This window comes from Gymnogyps californianus, chromosome 8 (assembly GCF_018139145.2).
Source record: "Gymnogyps californianus isolate 813 chromosome 8, ASM1813914v2, whole genome shotgun sequence".
NCBI classification, from domain to species: Eukaryota; Metazoa; Chordata; class Aves; order Accipitriformes; family Cathartidae; genus Gymnogyps; species Gymnogyps californianus.
Genome location: NC_059478.1, coordinates 19,894,170 through 19,911,483, shown reverse-complemented (window position 1 = coordinate 19,911,483; position 17,314 = coordinate 19,894,170). Strand labels below are relative to the sequence as shown.

The 17,314-nt window shown below is 38.2% G+C and overlaps 2 protein-coding genes across 2 annotated transcripts in view; both read right to left on the bottom strand.

Moving 5' to 3' along the window:
• The window catches only part of ZNHIT6 (zinc finger HIT-type containing 6), a 36,386-nt gene extending 35,132 nt beyond the window's left edge, over window positions 1–1,254 (bottom strand). Inside the window, exon 1 of the mRNA XM_050901021.1 lies at window positions 1,187–1,254. Within this exon, the coding sequence (XP_050756978.1) occupies window positions 1,187–1,254 (68 nt within the window). The remainder of the gene's footprint in view (window positions 1–1,186) is intronic.
• Window positions 1,255–2,285: 1,031 nt separating this feature from the next.
• COL24A1 (collagen type XXIV alpha 1 chain) overlaps window positions 2,286–17,314 on the bottom strand; it is a 157,022-nt gene continuing 141,993 nt past the window's right edge. Inside the window, exons 53-60 of the mRNA XM_050901019.1 lie at window positions 16,278–16,313; window positions 10,626–10,661; window positions 10,504–10,530; window positions 9,360–9,425; window positions 8,425–8,593; window positions 6,944–7,053; window positions 5,650–5,865; window positions 2,286–3,988 (exon numbers count right to left, since the gene is read on the bottom strand). Coding sequence (XP_050756976.1) covers window positions 3,842–3,988; window positions 5,650–5,865; window positions 6,944–7,053; window positions 8,425–8,593; window positions 9,360–9,425; window positions 10,504–10,530; window positions 10,626–10,661; window positions 16,278–16,313 — 807 coding nt within the window. The 3' untranslated portion in view covers window positions 2,286–3,841. The remainder of the gene's footprint in view (window positions 3,989–5,649; window positions 5,866–6,943; window positions 7,054–8,424; window positions 8,594–9,359; window positions 9,426–10,503; window positions 10,531–10,625; window positions 10,662–16,277; window positions 16,314–17,314) is intronic.

The window sequence follows — 17,314 nt, the reverse complement described above, 5'->3', positions numbered from 1 at the left end:
ATGTCGAGGATTCACACTAAAACCTGAACACTGCATTTCATTATTTCAATGAAACAGAAAAACCATGGCAATATTGTTAGCAAAACTTCTTCTGGCTGTTAGTAGTGCAAAGCCCAAAGTAAGGGAACCTCTCAGGCACAGTGTGTAAGCTTTATGAATATAGCTAACAAATATTATCTCATTTAAAAAAATTTCCTCTACAAATATAATCTTCTGCCTTTTAACTAGGCTATTACAACAGATGTTTCTCATATTCTCAAGAAAAAGTTCTTGATATATTAACTGAAACAATTGTCACTTTTCATTTATTTTAACTCTGACAAATGGGGAAAGGAAATAATCCTCCCACATCGGTAAAGTTTTCAAGAATAGCACAAACCCACCACTTTCAACTACTAGAAGAAAAATGTAAGCCTCAAAATATTTTTCTTCCTCTCCCCACCATGCGCTTGCTGCTAGCTGACAGCGGAGGTGTGAAGGACAAGCTCAGCAGTACCATCTCCTGATGAGAAGGTGGCTCTGTATACTGGCAGCACGAAATAGAACAAAGCATTTCCTACACTGCAAAACAGAAACAGGAATTACTCTGAACAAGGATTCCTTTCTTCTTTTTTTTAATATCACCACAGCTCCCAATGCACGTTAGTAGTTCGGCTGCAACGCCAGAGAGAACACTTCGCCACGCGTCACCCGCGGGCAGACCCCAATTAACACGCAAAAGCAGACGCTGCTACCTAGGACAAAACTCACCCCACGCCCAGCAACAGTCCCCTCACTCTCACGGAAACGAAACTGCCCCGCACCGCAGCGGTGACGCCCACCGCAGGCAAGGCGGCTCTTCCCCAAACATACAGAGGAGAAACGAGAAGGCGCGGGGGCTGCAGGGCAGAAGACAGCCATGCCGCGCACCTCGGGCACCTCCGTTCCCTGGGGCCCCGGCGCCCCCCGGGGGGGGCAGGCCCGGTCTGCAGCAGGCCCCGCGGAGCCCCCGGGGCAGGCCCACGGCGGCGGCGCTGCGTGGGGAGAGGCCGGCGCAGCCTTTCCCTTCGGCGGCCCCGAGTTTTCGCGGAGCCCGAGGAAGGCGCTCCCGCCGCCCAGCCGGCCGCGAGGCTCGGCGGCCACGGCCTTCTGCAGGAGGCCTGAGGGCGCTCCCGGGTGCGGTCCCGCACCCTGCCCTCGCCCCTACCTCTGCAGGGACATCTTCCGCCCGCCCGCCGACCGCCGAGGGCTCTCGGGGCCTTCCTGCTCCGCCATGGCTGCGCGGCGCCGCCTCCCCACGCGGTGCCCGACGGGGCCTGGCCGGGGCGGGCCCGGCCGCGGCCTTTCCTGGGCGGCGGCGCCGCCTGGCGGCCCTCGGATGGCGGTGGCCGCAGCCTGCCGCGCCGCGGGCCGGCGCTGCGGGGCCCTGCCGGCGCCGTCGGAGCCGGGCCTTGCCCCGGAGCAGGGGAGAAGGGCCGCGCTCCGGCCCGCTCCCTGCGGCGCTGAGAGCGTCCTGTAGCCTTTAGGCTTTATTGCTCCTGCTGTAGGCTGTTTCAAAGCCCCGCTTCCCAGGAGCTTTTAAATGGATTTTTAACCATGAAAAATAACAATAAAAGGGATACAAAGACTCTTGTAATCTAGCTCAGGACTTGCTCTAAAATTAAGGGTAACAAAGTACGCGACCACCTCAGAAACCATAAAAAATTAATTGCAGGGCACAGGTGCTTGTTAATATCACGGGACAAAGTTGTACGAGATCTCCTGCAAATGCCTTCAGGAGCTCGGGTAAAAACGTCTGAAAACAACAGGCTTTCCAAAACACACGCTGCACCGTATAGAAGTATACTGTCAAACAGGATGCTTTCAGCCAAATGTTTCTGGCAACCTCCAACTCAAGCGAACAACTGTCGGTGTCCTGCTCCACAAGTTCATTGTGCTGTCTGCATGGGATGTGCATTTTTGCCTCAATTACAGAAACGCACATATTTACATCTGAGCAGCCTTATGATACTTTAAGCTCTTTGTTTTTAAAATAGATAATTTCTAAGGCATGCTAATATAAACCATAACTATAGGCTATAAAGAATTCCCCAAAATAGGGCAATGAGACTAATAAAAATATACACGAAGCAGAACATTTTCTAAAAGACAACATTCTTACAAAAAAACCCAAATCCATGTCACATCATCAGCTCCACAGCCAAACTAAGAGCAAATGTTAAGTGATACTGTCAGAGTGTAATGATCTTGAAAACGCAAAAAGTGAGACATTTTCTCTAACCTTTATCATCAGTCTTTAATCTTGCTTTATCTTCAGTTTTATCAGATTTCCTCAAAGGGAACAAAACCGATGCTTCGATACAAAATGTAAAATGGGATGTACATGTACATTACCTTGTAAAAGTAAACACCGTCACTCTCACAGCATTCCACGGCATGAAGTGCGTGCATTTCCCCCTGGTAAAAGAGGCACTGCCACCTAACAAGTACCCTTCCAGAGGATTTTAATTGTTACTAAGAATGAACTATGCAATACAAAACAGAATAGTAAAAGGCAAGCAGATAGCTTGGAAGCTCATTTTATTATACTTTGGTAAGTGTGGTTTCCTGTGGATCAAGACAGTTAAACAAGTTGTTTGAACACTCCCCTGCTCCCCAGTATAGTCTCGTATCACATTGCCATGTACTACTGAGCACACTTTGGATTGGTAATAGATAGAGGCATATTATGATAAAGAGTGCCTTTCCTAATGGTAAACTTGTTCTTTTTTTAATAAAAAAAAAGATGGTTGAACATTTTATGCTTAATTTTAAAAAGCCAAAATGATCTAATAACTTTGCAAAAAAAGGAATTTCTAGGTTGATGAAATGCTGACTATAATTTAACAGCAGCCATTCAGAAGACATGCTGTAGTAGATTTTTTCCACAAGTTACAAAATATATACACAATATATCATCTTAAGATGCCTTTGGCATTAGAAATGTTAACTGAAATACAGATCTAAAACTCAAAACTACTGTAGGTAGCTCTTCTACAACAATTTTTACAATGGCTGTAAAGCTAACTGTTCTGACTATATGCACCATATACAATGTGCTGTCTCATACACCATTTCTGCAACAGTACACAAAAATATTTTAAACAAGAAATCCACATAAATAATGTTTTCATGGTAGTGAAGTATGGTGACCAACGATTTAAAATAAGTACCTTTACGACAGAGACATATCCTGATGTAACCAGCACATACAGTCTGAAAGATAAAAAGGGACTCAAATAATCTCTGCTAAGGCCACAAGCACCTTGTGTTATGAAGAGCACCAATGCAACATGGACAGAAAACACAAAAGAGGTAGTGTGCCATCTGTTAAGATGTATGTGTCCACAAAGGACTATGATAAAACAATGTTTAAGAAAAGAAGACGTATTGTACTGTGGCATAATTCACTTTTCATATATAAGCTATTGCACATTTAGGAGCATTAGCCAGTATTGCTCCTTAGTATTGTATGTCTCCAGCTTTCCTCGGGATGGTTTTTTTGCAGTGCTGTTAAAGAGATTGCTAAGAACACTAGAGGTCCTGAAAAATTCCATGTTCAGATACTCAGTTCCAGGCAATTATGCGAGAAAGCACCAACAAATTACTTTATGAAATTTGTTGTAGTCTTTTCTTTCTTTCTTTCCTTTTTCAATGTCATTTCTCCTTAGGAGGAAGTCTCTTTCTTCCTGAGGTTCTTTAACCAACACTGTTTAAAATGATTCTTCAGTTCCCTAGTCATTTCGCCTGTAATGGATCATTACTTTTGCATTCAATCAATGCAGCAATTCCATGTTGATGAAAAAAAAACTGGACAGAAACCTTAAAGGAAGCAGACTGAACCACTTTCTATGAAGTGCTGCTGTCCTGGTTTGAGATGAGGAAGTGCGTTAACTTGAACAACTGGAAGCTGATCAGTGTCCTGAGCGTGAAAAAAGAACTGTGTCTTATGCCAGCTGCCATCTTCAATCTGCAACACACAGAAGCAGAACAGCAAAGATGAGCTTCAACACACAAATGGAAATTGTCCTTATAGAGTGAGAGGAGGAGGAGAAGTATACAGAAACATTTCTTCTCCCAGCAGTTCCTAAAGAAACTATGTAATTTAACTAATGCCGTTTGACCCATGCAATACCACAGGCACTCCTGGCAAAACTGTAACTGTAAAAAAGCCCAGCCCAGAATCCAGCTGGAGCGGATGCAGACACAGTGCAACATGGCTCAGAGCAGAGCGCCTGCCACTTTGCAAGCAGTCCTGGGCTCATATAGACTCTTAGATCTTTTGCCAAATTCACCTCCAAATCTGAACAGTAGGTCTCAGGTTATGAACTCTACAGGCACCTGAATGACTTCATAGGCCCTTGAAGAATAATCATGGGGAACGAGAGCTGCATTTTTGCCATGAACTTTGTATTGTTTATTCTAATCCTTTAAAAATCTCAGTAAAAAATTGATACCTCAAAAATGATAAAATAACATTATAACGTTGTCTGAGGCTGGGAGTGTCTTGATGTTCGCAAACACTCCTTTCTTAAAAACCATCAAGTACAGTGGACACCACTGAAAAGTGAAATCCCTGCAAAGAGGGAAATGAGTGAGATTCTGCAGCAGATCTGTACAATACATAGTTTCCCACAGAAAGAGCAACAGACCTCATAGAATCTCACAGAAAGATGGCATTTCTCAATAGCCATCACTGTATGCCTTAATTTTTCTCAGGGATTAAAACAGTCCCAAACAGACTGGGAGGTGAGGAGAAGGGGGTTCAATGGCCATACCTTATCTGCATGACACAGGCTAGAGCATCTCATTAGCGTGTGCTAATAAAGGTTGGAAGCATAACAGCTTCAAAGTGCCTCAGTAAAACCACTTTCTGTCTTGAGATTGAAAATCTCACTTGACACCCCTGTATCAATATGGAACCAGTTTCACGTCTTTCATCATTGTAAATGAAAGTAGAGCTATAAAATACTGAAAGTGTAAGGTGCTTGGCTGCTATATTTCATAGTGTTCTACCAAGATGTTTACCAAACGGCTCACATCTTGGTGAGTGGAACAATCTAATAAGCATTAGAAAATTAATAAGCTCTTCCAATTTTTCCTAAATACAAATATGATTCAATATTTTAGTTAGCCATGAAGTCCATTTCCAATCATCATTATTTTATTAAATAGCAAACAATTGACTCATAGTCAATGAATTTAAAGATATCTAGTTGTCCAAAAAATAATTTCCAGCCTGTTTGAACCTGAGATTTTGTGTTAGATAACCTCAACAGAACTCTTACTGAATTTTCATTTTGAGAGTAAGTTTTCCTAAAGTTTCCTGGAGGACCTCCTTATTTCTGTTCTGATCTCTCTCCAGTGTCTTAGTAGAGTCTTGAAATACATGACACTCAATGTGAACAGCCAGTATAGATACCCTGTATTATTGCAATTGCTTTTACGTTTGGATAGATGTTGAATTCAATATCAAAAGGTTGGCATATAGAGACATATGCAGAACAATGTAAGAAGTAAGCTTCAAGGGATATGAATCTAAATGACTGTTATTTATTTGCAGAAAGTTAATAATGTCTAAACAGTAACTCCATTATGGTTTTAATAATGCTAGTGCTAAAAAGTATTTACCATGCATTCATCCATAAGCACCTTCGGTTCAAGTAGCGTATTTGCTTTAAATATTTGACCGTTCCATCCTTTGAAGCTAACAGCTGTTTTCTGGCCACCTGCTTTATTTAGTCCCCACATTGGTGTGTTCAGACAATGAACTGTGATGCTGTGGGTTGCTTCTGAGCTCAGTAAATGAAGGAAGTTCATCTGCACTTTTCCAACGCCGAACTCCAGCTAAGTTCCAAGAGAAATGCATCGTTAGACTTAGAGCTGGACTATGCTGAATGGCCACAGCAACACAAAGTGACATGCACATACATGTGTGGTGTTCAGGCATGGGAGCATGCATACATGTTTATACATTGGGATCAATGCCAAAGAGCACGATTTGTATTTTTCAGGAGAGCTGTTAGGTTCTATTATAGTGATTACTATAAACAGCAGCTTTCATAGGACATTTTCAAAGCTTAAATATAAACATTTGCTAATGCTTACGACATTGTTGAAACACAGCTGGGCAGAAAACACTGTTTTTAAGTAAGGAAACTGAAACAAATGATTTTGGGATTCAAACAAAGATATTATCAGCAGCAGTGTTTTAACTGCAGCTACATGATTCTGCTGTTTAGTCTTCTTAGACCACAGGTTCTGGCAATACGTACATCCCATTAAAAATCCAAAAATTCATAAGCATACTTTGATTTTAGACAGAAAATATAGTTACTCATTACTCAACAAGAATTTCTCCAAGACTAGATCATATTCAGGGATCTTCCAAATGTAGGAATGCGTATGGGAATTTTATGGTATTTCTGATGCTCTTCAATGACTAGAGTGTATATGCAAAACTCCACAAATATAAAATTTCTATTCCCAAGGGTTTAAGGACTAGATGTAAAGAGGATCATGGACTAATGATATAAAGGAAACCAGTCTCTGCCTAATGGCATTTAAAAGTAGCTAAGTGTTGAAAAGTAGTCATAATTTTCTTCCTTCCCACTGCAACGACCTCAGCATCTCTACACTTAGCTGCCCTGAGTGATGAGTTACTAATGTAGCTTAGAAGCATTTCAGGCTTACTTTTATGCCTTGTATAGAAAAGTATAAAGCAAAACAAAATAATTCTATCAGCATGGAAGGTGAGTAAACGAACAAAGTGAGAGTTACACTAACATATATTGTCATGTCCTTCCACAAAGATGCACATTGAAAAAAACCCTGAAATCTAACATCTTTTCATGAGTTAAGTAAATAAGCATTCATTTGTTCAGAGTTCCAGCACAGATACAGTCTCTCTGGAAGCAATGCATACCTTTGTCACAGACAGTGGCGTTAAACATGTCTGACCACCTGCAGTGAAGTTGCAGAAAACTTCAATGGCATCAGAAGGACATCCAATATTTGGGTCAATCCAGTATTTTCCTATCAGTATATAATCCCAGATGGAAAATAAAACCAGAATATAATTGTTACTAAACAATTTGCTAAAATATTCATACTTTTTGGCAAGTATTAGATACATTATCACCATAGCCTCACTAGGAAATGAAAGAAAAGGAACATGAAAGTCTTTTCACTATTATAATTCTACTAATAACAGATACTGAGCAAAATTATCATAACCATTCAATTCTGATTACATATACAATGACTTCTGAATACTGTCATAGTTTCAAAAATGTTTTCTCTTTCTACAGCTACATAGTGAGAACAAATGGTATTTCCAGTCTACTCTTTCTGTATTAAAACTTAACTTTTTTTCTTTGGGCTTGGCTTTATACAGAGAATATATTCAGCAATGTAAAATATCAATCTAAATTCTCTTGCTTTCACAGCATCTTGAAGATCCTTTCTTTCTCCACTATTTTTCTCCCACCAGACACTCCTACATGACATATCCTAGTGATGGTAATAAGGAGTATTTGCCCTTGTGAATCCATGGGATTTGGTCCAATAAAAGAAATAGGACACATGCAAATTATATCGGGATTTAGCTTCCCTTAATTTATGGTTAAATATGGATGAGCCTGTGCTCTACCATTTACACGGGTGTGTGTAATCCTCTGGAGGACTGTGTCAGTGACCTCCGTGGCCCTAAAGGACTGAGATTTATTTAGGAGAGCACAGTACTAATAAGGGTTAGGCTCATCTCTAGTAGAGTCTTAAAGAATTGATCTGTCCTTATATATGCCATAGAACAGTGATTTCCCTGTAACCTCTAACTTCATTTCCCATTTCCTCCTTAGCTTGTTAATGCTAATACTTGATAATAGGGATATTTACAGGTATTTATTATTTTATTAGCCACTCAGAAACTGAATTATGTCACAGTATTGACATTACAGGTTTAAATAATTATTTTTGATTTGAAATATTGATTCGGGATCTTCTGGGATACAACAACTGTCAGTGTATCTGACAGTGATAGTGTATTGTATACAATTTTCTCATTAGGAATCTAGAATCTGATCCACACAAAATTCATTGCAAGATTAGCTATAAATACTTGTGAAACTTTTAATCACAAAATTTGATTCAGTTTCAAATTTTCTGGACACTTTCTTTACTTGTATATCTCTAATATCTATATAATATTAGATAGCTACATACTTTCATCTTTAAAATTCAGAAATTTTTTCTTAAATAAAGATCAAGATCATTGTGACAGGCACATTGCAACAGAATATAATAAAAAAATCTACACATTAGAATTTTGATGTAGAAAGTAACATTTGGAAGCAACACTTTTCAAAGCCTAGTTGTGTTCAAGCTTTAATGAAAGTGGACACTTACCATCTGACACTTTACGTTCACAGTTAAGCAAATCCCTGCAGATGCGTGCTGGGTTATCCCGTGTGCCAAGAGGGTTCTTGATGCTGTGCAGTAAATTGCTAAGGTAGTGCAGCGTTTTGAGTATCTCTGTACTGTGATCTAGTAAAGTTACTTCAGTATTCTGGTATTTCTGCGAAGGGCCATTAGCAAATGTGTTACCACAAAGAAGTATCACAACAACAGTATATGCAGTAAAAGTCAAATGGCCATTGAATAGTCAGATAGAAGCAAAGTATTTATAATGCATGCAATCAGCCATATAAAACAGGGCAAGAGTAATATATTCCAATAAACAAATTAGTACATTTTATTAAAATTATCAGAGCAGTGAAGTTACAGGCAGGTTAAGATCATGCAGATACATCATTATGATAGGTCGACATAAAAATGTGGATACAGGAAAAAAAGGAAAAAAGAAAAAAATTAGTGCATTTTTAAAGTATACTTAGCAGTTTCAGATTTTGAACAGTGAAATCTACTCTTAGGCTTAATCTAGAAGATATAAGCAAATGTATTTGACTTCACCCATGTAAGGAATTTTCTTGCAATCAATGGGACCACACACTTGTATATATGTTAGTATTTTTTGGATCAAGGCCTAAATGCCACTATCATTATCTGTGGCTGAACAGATACAGTCCGCTATGTGTGATAGTCAGTAAATTTCCATTACTGCCAATGATGACAAAAAGGTAGAAATGCTGCTGTTTTTCTTAACTTCATTTCAATTGTATCCTATAAATCCGAGCATGTTTAATTATATTCTACAGTAATTACTTGCTATCCATGATTCATTTTAAATTAAGTCTTTGTAAAGAAGCCCTGTTCTGTCCTCAAAATATAGAATTATAATTGCATACCCTGTATGACAATGTAAATACATTGAAATATATTACTTCCATCTGCAGTGCAGCATTTGACTCAATCAAAGCTTGAACAGCAGCATTGATGTCCACTTGTTTCTGAAAAAAAGATATTTCAGAATATAAAAAGATGAACAGGAATATTCTAAAATGCAGGTGGTAAATTCTTTGAGCACTGTAGCAACATAAACGATAGCTTTGTTATTTTGTCATTTTAGAAAATAATTCATTGTAAACACTTACTTTTAAAATAGGATCCTCCCTTCCATTTCCAAAGAATGCAAGCATGCATACAGGAAAAGCATATTTGATTTTTATTAGTACCCCCATACCCAACTTAATGATCATACTCCTGGAACCTGGAAAAAAGATACTGTAATAGTTGTTACAGACTAGTGTCCCAACGTATTCCTCCCAGCCATTTGAATTTATATACTTAAGAAAACCAATCCAGGTAAGTGTGAAAAGGTGTTATTCCTTTACAGAGAAGCACACAAAGAATGTCTCAATCAGCCATCAGCAGCTGACAGATCAAAGCAGTCTTCATGATGCATGAACAAATACCAAGACTGACAAACTAGCCTCTGAAGGAGGAAGCCCATTTCTTGTGTATCTTCATTCTCTGCACTTTGTGTGACATATATACCAGACCCAGACAACAGGTTTGTTTATTTTTAAAGAATTAAGTCACCCACACAAGCATCTAGTTCTTGCAGTTTTTTCTCAGATTACACGTATCATTATAGCTTTAGGACACTTCAGTTATTGAGTCTGTCTGAACTAGCACAATCCCTTAACAAACTAAATCTGTGTGTATGTAAACATATAGGGAGAACATCTAGGCCAGAAACAGCACAAAATTTTCTGTTGCTTTCAGAGTGTTCAAATACAGAACAGGAGGAAAACCTTTTAGAGTGTGACGGAGTTAACCTGTGTCAAAAGTATGAGCATGTCCATGAGCATTGCCTGTTGAGGGCTCAACAGCGTGGCAGAACAGAACTGACAGTGTAAGATGGAAGGTTCAAAAAAATGTATTACTGTAGTGATGGAAGTTGTAGAAAAATGTATTTGCATTTGATGTGCAGTGATGGAACAAACAATGCATTTGAAGAGGATCCTGCTATTTTCACTTTCCAAAAAGGACTGTATTGTAGGTTAGGGTTGTTACAGAACTTACTCTTGGTCCTGGTGGTCCAGGTGGTCCCTGGAAAATGGGAGAAACCAGATATTAGGTGCTTCACATGTTTATATAATGCAATCACAACGGAAAAATACAGGCATGTTTTTTTATGCACTTACAGGTGGCCCTGGCTGGCCCTGAGGTCCCTGAGGCCCCTAGAAGAAATGGAGATAAAATGCAACAGTTATAGATTAACATCTCTGGTTTTACATTTATGTATTTTTTTAAATCACAAAATGTCACAATGCGTACAATGAAGAAGATGTGATACCGTTTTGGTAAAGCTGTAGATTATTAGTTACTACTGTTAAAGTACCATACTCTGTTAACATGTGAATATTCCTGTTAGAATTGCTGGGTTGTCTGGTTACTTGTTTATCCAATTACTTTTGATATTAAGGGAACATTAGAAGTCATACAAAGTATTAATATATAACATGCTATACGTTATGCCAGCATTATATACATGTTGCCAATACAAGTACTACAAGGGATGAATGATCATAAAAGCATTGTAAATAATGTTATGGGTAGTTGTAAAAAGCTAACTGATCCGCTTTACTCCATGAGTATCTGCTAGGCATTTATTAGCTCCATTTATTAGCAGTGTCAGTTTTCAGCCAGAACATGTTACGTTCATTGTTTAACAGTGATGTTGCAGGCTTCCTTCACATTCAAGAAGTTATGCCCTTATTTCCTCATCATAAGTGGCATCATTTTAGTGTGTAGGATGATGCAGTGGGGAGGAGAGGAGGAGAAGGAACAGCTGCTTTTCCCTAGCTTATAGTGCCTACAATGCACGTAGTCTTAAATCTAAGTTTTAGGCTTGCCTTAGGGTTGGACATGGACCCTCCCAAAAACAATAACCCCATCTGAATTATCCTTTCTTTGAGCAACTATTCACATTAAGATGGAATGATTATGAATATTTACTAATACACAGTGATACTTGTGTCTCTGTTAGATTCTCTTCTTCAGTCTCTATATACTCAAAGCCTCTAGGAGCTGCTGTAACATAAACAATAGCAAGAACAATGACAAGAATAGGTGGCAGTACCTTAATAAGAGCAGAAGAGAAGAAGGAAGGAAAGGCATAGGCCAGACCTGTACCATGTATTAGTAAAACCTTTTAACATAACTGAGTTAATTTAAGCAAAACATTCTTTAGCCAGTGCTGCTTGTACCAATTATTCGAGTACAACAAGCTGTTCCAGCAAAAGCCCTCTTACGCCAGTATGGTCATGCTAGTACTAAGTTTCTGCCAAAAGAGAAATAATCTTATCTGACATGGTCATGCTGACAAATGTTGCGAAACTGATCTAGTCAAAGAGGTATTAAGTTGTAAATCACTTAATATAGTAATAAGAAGTATTCCTGCTGTGAGATTTCACAGCAAGATCTATGTGAGTGTCACTGCATGCTACAACTGCTGTACTTGGGCTGTGCTTCAAACTGCCACCAGCAAGGGCAGCTGGAAATGGTTAAAGAAAGGCCAGATTCAATCTAGCATTAATTCATGTATATTTAAAAAAAGGATCTCAAAGCAGATAGGAGTGATTTACTTAAGTCACTGAGGCTCCAAATTTATCAGTTCTTAGGAGAATACCAGCTGCATTTCTTACTATCTCTAGCCAGATTCGTAAGGCAGAGCACATGGTAGTACTGGGGAATGCATCTGTCAGGGGTTACAATGACCTCCACAGCTGCACACATTAAGTGTGCCTGCATATCACCTGCCCTGGCCATGCCAGAGGGGCTCAGGTGCTGAATTATGAAAGGTGTGAAAAGTGGGGGCCTTCATGTAATTCCTAGCACCAGATCTATACCAACAAGGCTATGTCGAGCGACTGCAAATGGCTTTGAGGCCAAGACCCATGTTTTACACATGGTCTTTGGAGAACAGGGGAGAATCAAAACTGAAGCGATTTCTGGGTGTTTAGAGATGGTCTTCTGATATTTAACTAAGACAACCTTAATGGCATAAGCTCTAGGGAATGTAACTATTGTTAGCTTTTCAACTGATGCATCTTGAGCCTACTTATTTATGTTTCATCCACTTACACCTACAGAAGGGACTCTAAGCCATCTTTTAGGTAAATATTTACTGATATTTTATAATGACATTAATGATTAATGTTGGAAAATGGAAATCAAAGAATAAGGCATTTTAGCATATATAGCAGTATAGAAATCCCTGTGGGTTATGTGGCAAGTACCTAGCCTCCTTTTACTCTTCTGAGTTTGATTATTGCCCAGCTTGAAATTTTCTTTGAAATCCTATTACTATTAAATAGGCATAAAATATTATTGTTGTTATTCATTATTACAAAACTGATGAGAGATGAGTTTGCAGAGATGACATTCACTATTTTGGGGTAGTCCCTCAGCTGTTGCAAATCAACTGGGTTTCACAGAGCTACACTGTTGTATGCCAGCTGAGAAGGCTGACATCCACATTTAATTAATCAGATCAGCATCTCAGGTGCTGTTAGACTGCTCCAGGATACCTTCAATCCCATGTGGATATATTACCGGACTGTCTGATCATGCTTGGTGAAGTATGTTTAGTATAAAATGAAAGAGAAAGTGTGAAGAAGAAACTTGAGAAATGAATTTGACAGTGTAAGGATATATTTGTTTATCTTGGTTCAGGACTTCATTATGCAAATACCAAGTCAAGGCAAGGCACAAAGTCTTCAACAGTTTGTCCCTAAGTAACCACTGCTCTCTGATTAATAGATGTCCTTGTTCTGAGTGCTGAGATTTAGACATTCCAGTGGATTTTTCAGATGACTGAATGCTTCAGTTAATATTCCATGTTCTTGGCATGCGTCACAATTTTAAGACTCAAAGTCTTGGGACAAGAACAGTGCAAATTTATAGTGGTTTCTGAGATAGAACTGAATATTTTAAAAATCAAAACCTGCACTGTTCCAATGAATTTAAGGTATTTTGTGAAAGAGGAATGTGATTTGTCTTGATCCACTGTCTCCTTGCCAATAAAACCCATGTGAAAAAAAGGTAAATACTGAATGCTATTTGTTAACTATAGTGAACTACTTCTGGGGGTATTAAATTTCTTAAATGCATTAAAACTTCAGAGGGCTATAGTAATTACCTTTACAAGCCTTTAAAATATAACGAAACTGCACAGTGTGTTGAAAATCCTGAAGAGATGTTATAAATGTTCCGTCTTTCTGTTGCAGAGCAGCAAAATAAGGTTAAATTACACTTTTCATGGATTAAGTTAATTGCTAAATGTTTTACTGGAATGTACAGGATTACCTTTACAAATCTACTTAATTTATCCTTTGAACACATTAAAAATTAAGTGAGAAAAGTATAATTCCAGTTCATAATAACAAAAGCAGAGAATAGAACAGTTAGTTTTAGTGTGCTCTTTAATTCTTTAATCACCCAATTTGATTGCTAGTACAGAAGTTCAAAGGCCAAAACCTCAATCTTTTTCTAATACTGTAAGGCCCTGATTTTATATGCAATGATACATATGCTTAACTTTGAAAACATGAGCAATCCCAAGGACTTCCATATTTTCCATGACTTTTGACATTTTCCAAGAAACAGAAAGTATTTTTAACAAAAATGATTAACGTTAAGCTTTCCCTGACCACTTTTGTCATTTTGCTGTTATGTCACCATATCTCATAATGGGTAAAGCCTAATAACATCCTGCAATATAGCAGTCTGATACACAATACAGTGTAGTAGCTGCCATTAATGATTGCAAATCTAAGAGAAAAGATGATAATAGAAAATTACAGATTATCATATCATATCTTTTTTCACCTTGAGGATAGTCACACACTGGAACACATTGCCCAAAGAGATTATCCAATCTCCATGCCTGGAATTTTTCAAGACCAGGCTGAATAAAGCCCTGAGCAACGTGGCCTGATCTCAGAGCTGACTCTTTTAAACAGGAGGTTGGTCAAGAAATGTCTTGAGATCCCTTACAACCTGGATTATACTGTGACTCTATATTATAATTCATTATGTGACGTGCCGTGAAATAAAATTTAAAAAAAAAAATTAAGAAAATGAAAACACACTTTCAGAAATGTCAGAATTCTGAAACAATATTCCAACATGTATTCCATGTTTTTCTAAATGTTTCAATCACAGTGATATGACTATTTTGAATTGAAAAATAATTTTGATTAAAATTTTTCAACAAACTCTGTTTCTGACCCTATCAGTTTTTCTCCAGAAATAGCCTACAGGACGTGAACTTTGTTTGGTTCACCACTGACCTCAACAAAGAGACATGATTTTACATTCCATGTTTTTCAGGGGATAATAGGACATTTATTTCTAGTAATGAACACTGTATCCCTGACAGACTAAAAAGTGTAACTAAAACTTGGACTGCTACAAAAAAGTTAAAATTTTTGTGATTCTAGGAAGAATGTCAATATCAATTTTAAAGGTATAAATTCAAGCTCAGAATACACAGTTGGACAAAAATAATTTTCTCTCCTTTGTATCTGAAAATAGTTGGAAATAAATCCTTTTCTTGGCTACATAATATAAACTAATGCCACTGTGTATGATTTAAAATTAAACATTCTTCTTCTGAAGACAGTCTTAGGAGATTAATTCATCTTGATGAATTCAAGAACTTATTTAGGAAATAACTTCTTAAACACCAGCACCAATAATGGAAACGGGTGTTTCTCGTTCACCATTTTGGATGTTTTTTATTATTATTTTTTACGTGTCAGCATTTTTAGCTCTATGCTGTCATAGCAATTCTTATGAACAAACAGTAGAAAAAGACAGTTAAGATGGTTAATAGCAGCACAAATTAAGAAACTAGTTTTCCTCTTATTCTGAGATAGCAATTGCCTCAAGAGCATTAGAATCAAAGAGGAAAGTTCCCCAAGACATGTACAGCAAGCTTAGTTCCAAGCCTTAATTCTTTTAACAATTTGAATATTTCTGATTTATTTTTGAAAACTTTTGTAAAGCAGTTAGGTTAGAATTGTAGACAGGTGGCTGCTAAAAGAAAAACACAATAAGACAAGGGAAACTAAATGATTTTAAGTGAGGTGGGGTGAAAGGCAGGGTAAGAGCAACAGGAACAAGATCACATTGGCTAGTTACTGGAAAAGGAACTAAGTATAAACCTGCGATATAAAGTAATGTCATAGGTATCAACTATCATTGTATTCATATTTGCTGTAAATATGATAATTTAATGGCTTTTCACATAGCCATTATTAATCGGAGACTTTACTAGCTCTAACACAATTTTTTAAATCAAATCCAACATTTATTAATGTACAAAAACTAATGTAATATTCTTACTGAAAAATGAGAGACAGCACCTTCATAACCTATCAATGCTGCCTACTGCTGCTACAGCTGGCATACACGGCATGGACACCCATCCTTAGGTCTAGGCTTCTTCTGAACTGCTGTGCTGTGAGGCACTGGAGCATTCACAACGAATGTGACAAAGGATTTTCCTTTTAGATCTGAACTGGGACAGATTTGGAGTCTGTGACTGCTATATGATCAGGGGCCATACTGCCTGACAGCACACACCCACTGGTCATATCTACGTAAGTCAACTTGAACAAGAAAAGGTCAGACTTTTGACTCATGCTACCAGCTTTCTTGGCCAGCACTCTCCAGGAGCACAACACGACTGTCTGGCATTCAGAGCATGCAGGTGTACATTCAGCGTAACACAGGAATAGTTTTTACACAGCCAAAAAAATGAAAGCACAAAAGTTGTTTCATCTTACCATTTCACCCCTTGTGCCCTTTTCACCTCTTGGTCCCTGTAAGAAAGAGAAGCTGTTAATCCAGTATGCTTTCTAGCCACCTAGGACTGAAATAAGCAGATTAATATCCATGAGAGTTACACTGCTCACATGAAAAGTCCAGTCTCATCTGTGGAAGTATTTACAACTCTGGAGCTTTAATTTTCCTGTACTATTAGAAAACTAAATTACTTGAAAACATCTTGTAATTCCTATATGTGGAAAGCTGTTGTTTTCTTCGGATTGTAAATATGGTTTTTCTCAGTAATTTTAACTCTCAGTGTTCTCCCTGTCAATCAGCTGTATTCTCTACAATTTGATCCACTGTAACACATCAGTGCTTCACCATCTTAGGAGTACAGAATAAAACTCGTTATTCTCCACCACTGAAGAAATCCATTGGTTACATATCTGTTTTTATTACGCCATTAGTTCTCCTCTCACAGTCAGACTGGACACTGTTTTTCTGTCTCCATGGCATTTTTGGCTAGTTTTGCACCTAAACTGTGTTTCTGAACATGGTAACAATCTTACATTTCTTCTCTGGAAGAATTTTGCATCTTGATGGCAGCATTTCATAACACATAGAAGTAATCTTCAACTGTAATGCTTTTTTAATGATAATGGCAAACTATTACATTCAATATGAAGTCTATTAAAAGCCTTCATACAAGTATACACAACTGTGAAGTTTTCCTCCTGAGTGGGATTGAAAAGAGTGCAGCAAGGCTTAAAGTACTGTCTTTTTCCCAACAAGTGGAAAGGATAGTCTAATTATAGAAGGAACATTTCCCTTCTCCTTTCTTTTTCACTGGTAAATATTTGTATTTATTACTTTTATTGTATATTCCTGTTATTTTAATGATTATTATTTCAATTTTTAGACATTCTCATTCACTCCAAGTCTTGTTGATCAGACAGAGGAACTTGGGTGGTACAAAGAGCTTCTAAAACTACCTTACACGGCTGGGTCGTCTGCAGACATGAGCCAGAGGGTGCCCTTGCAGAACACTGCTCTG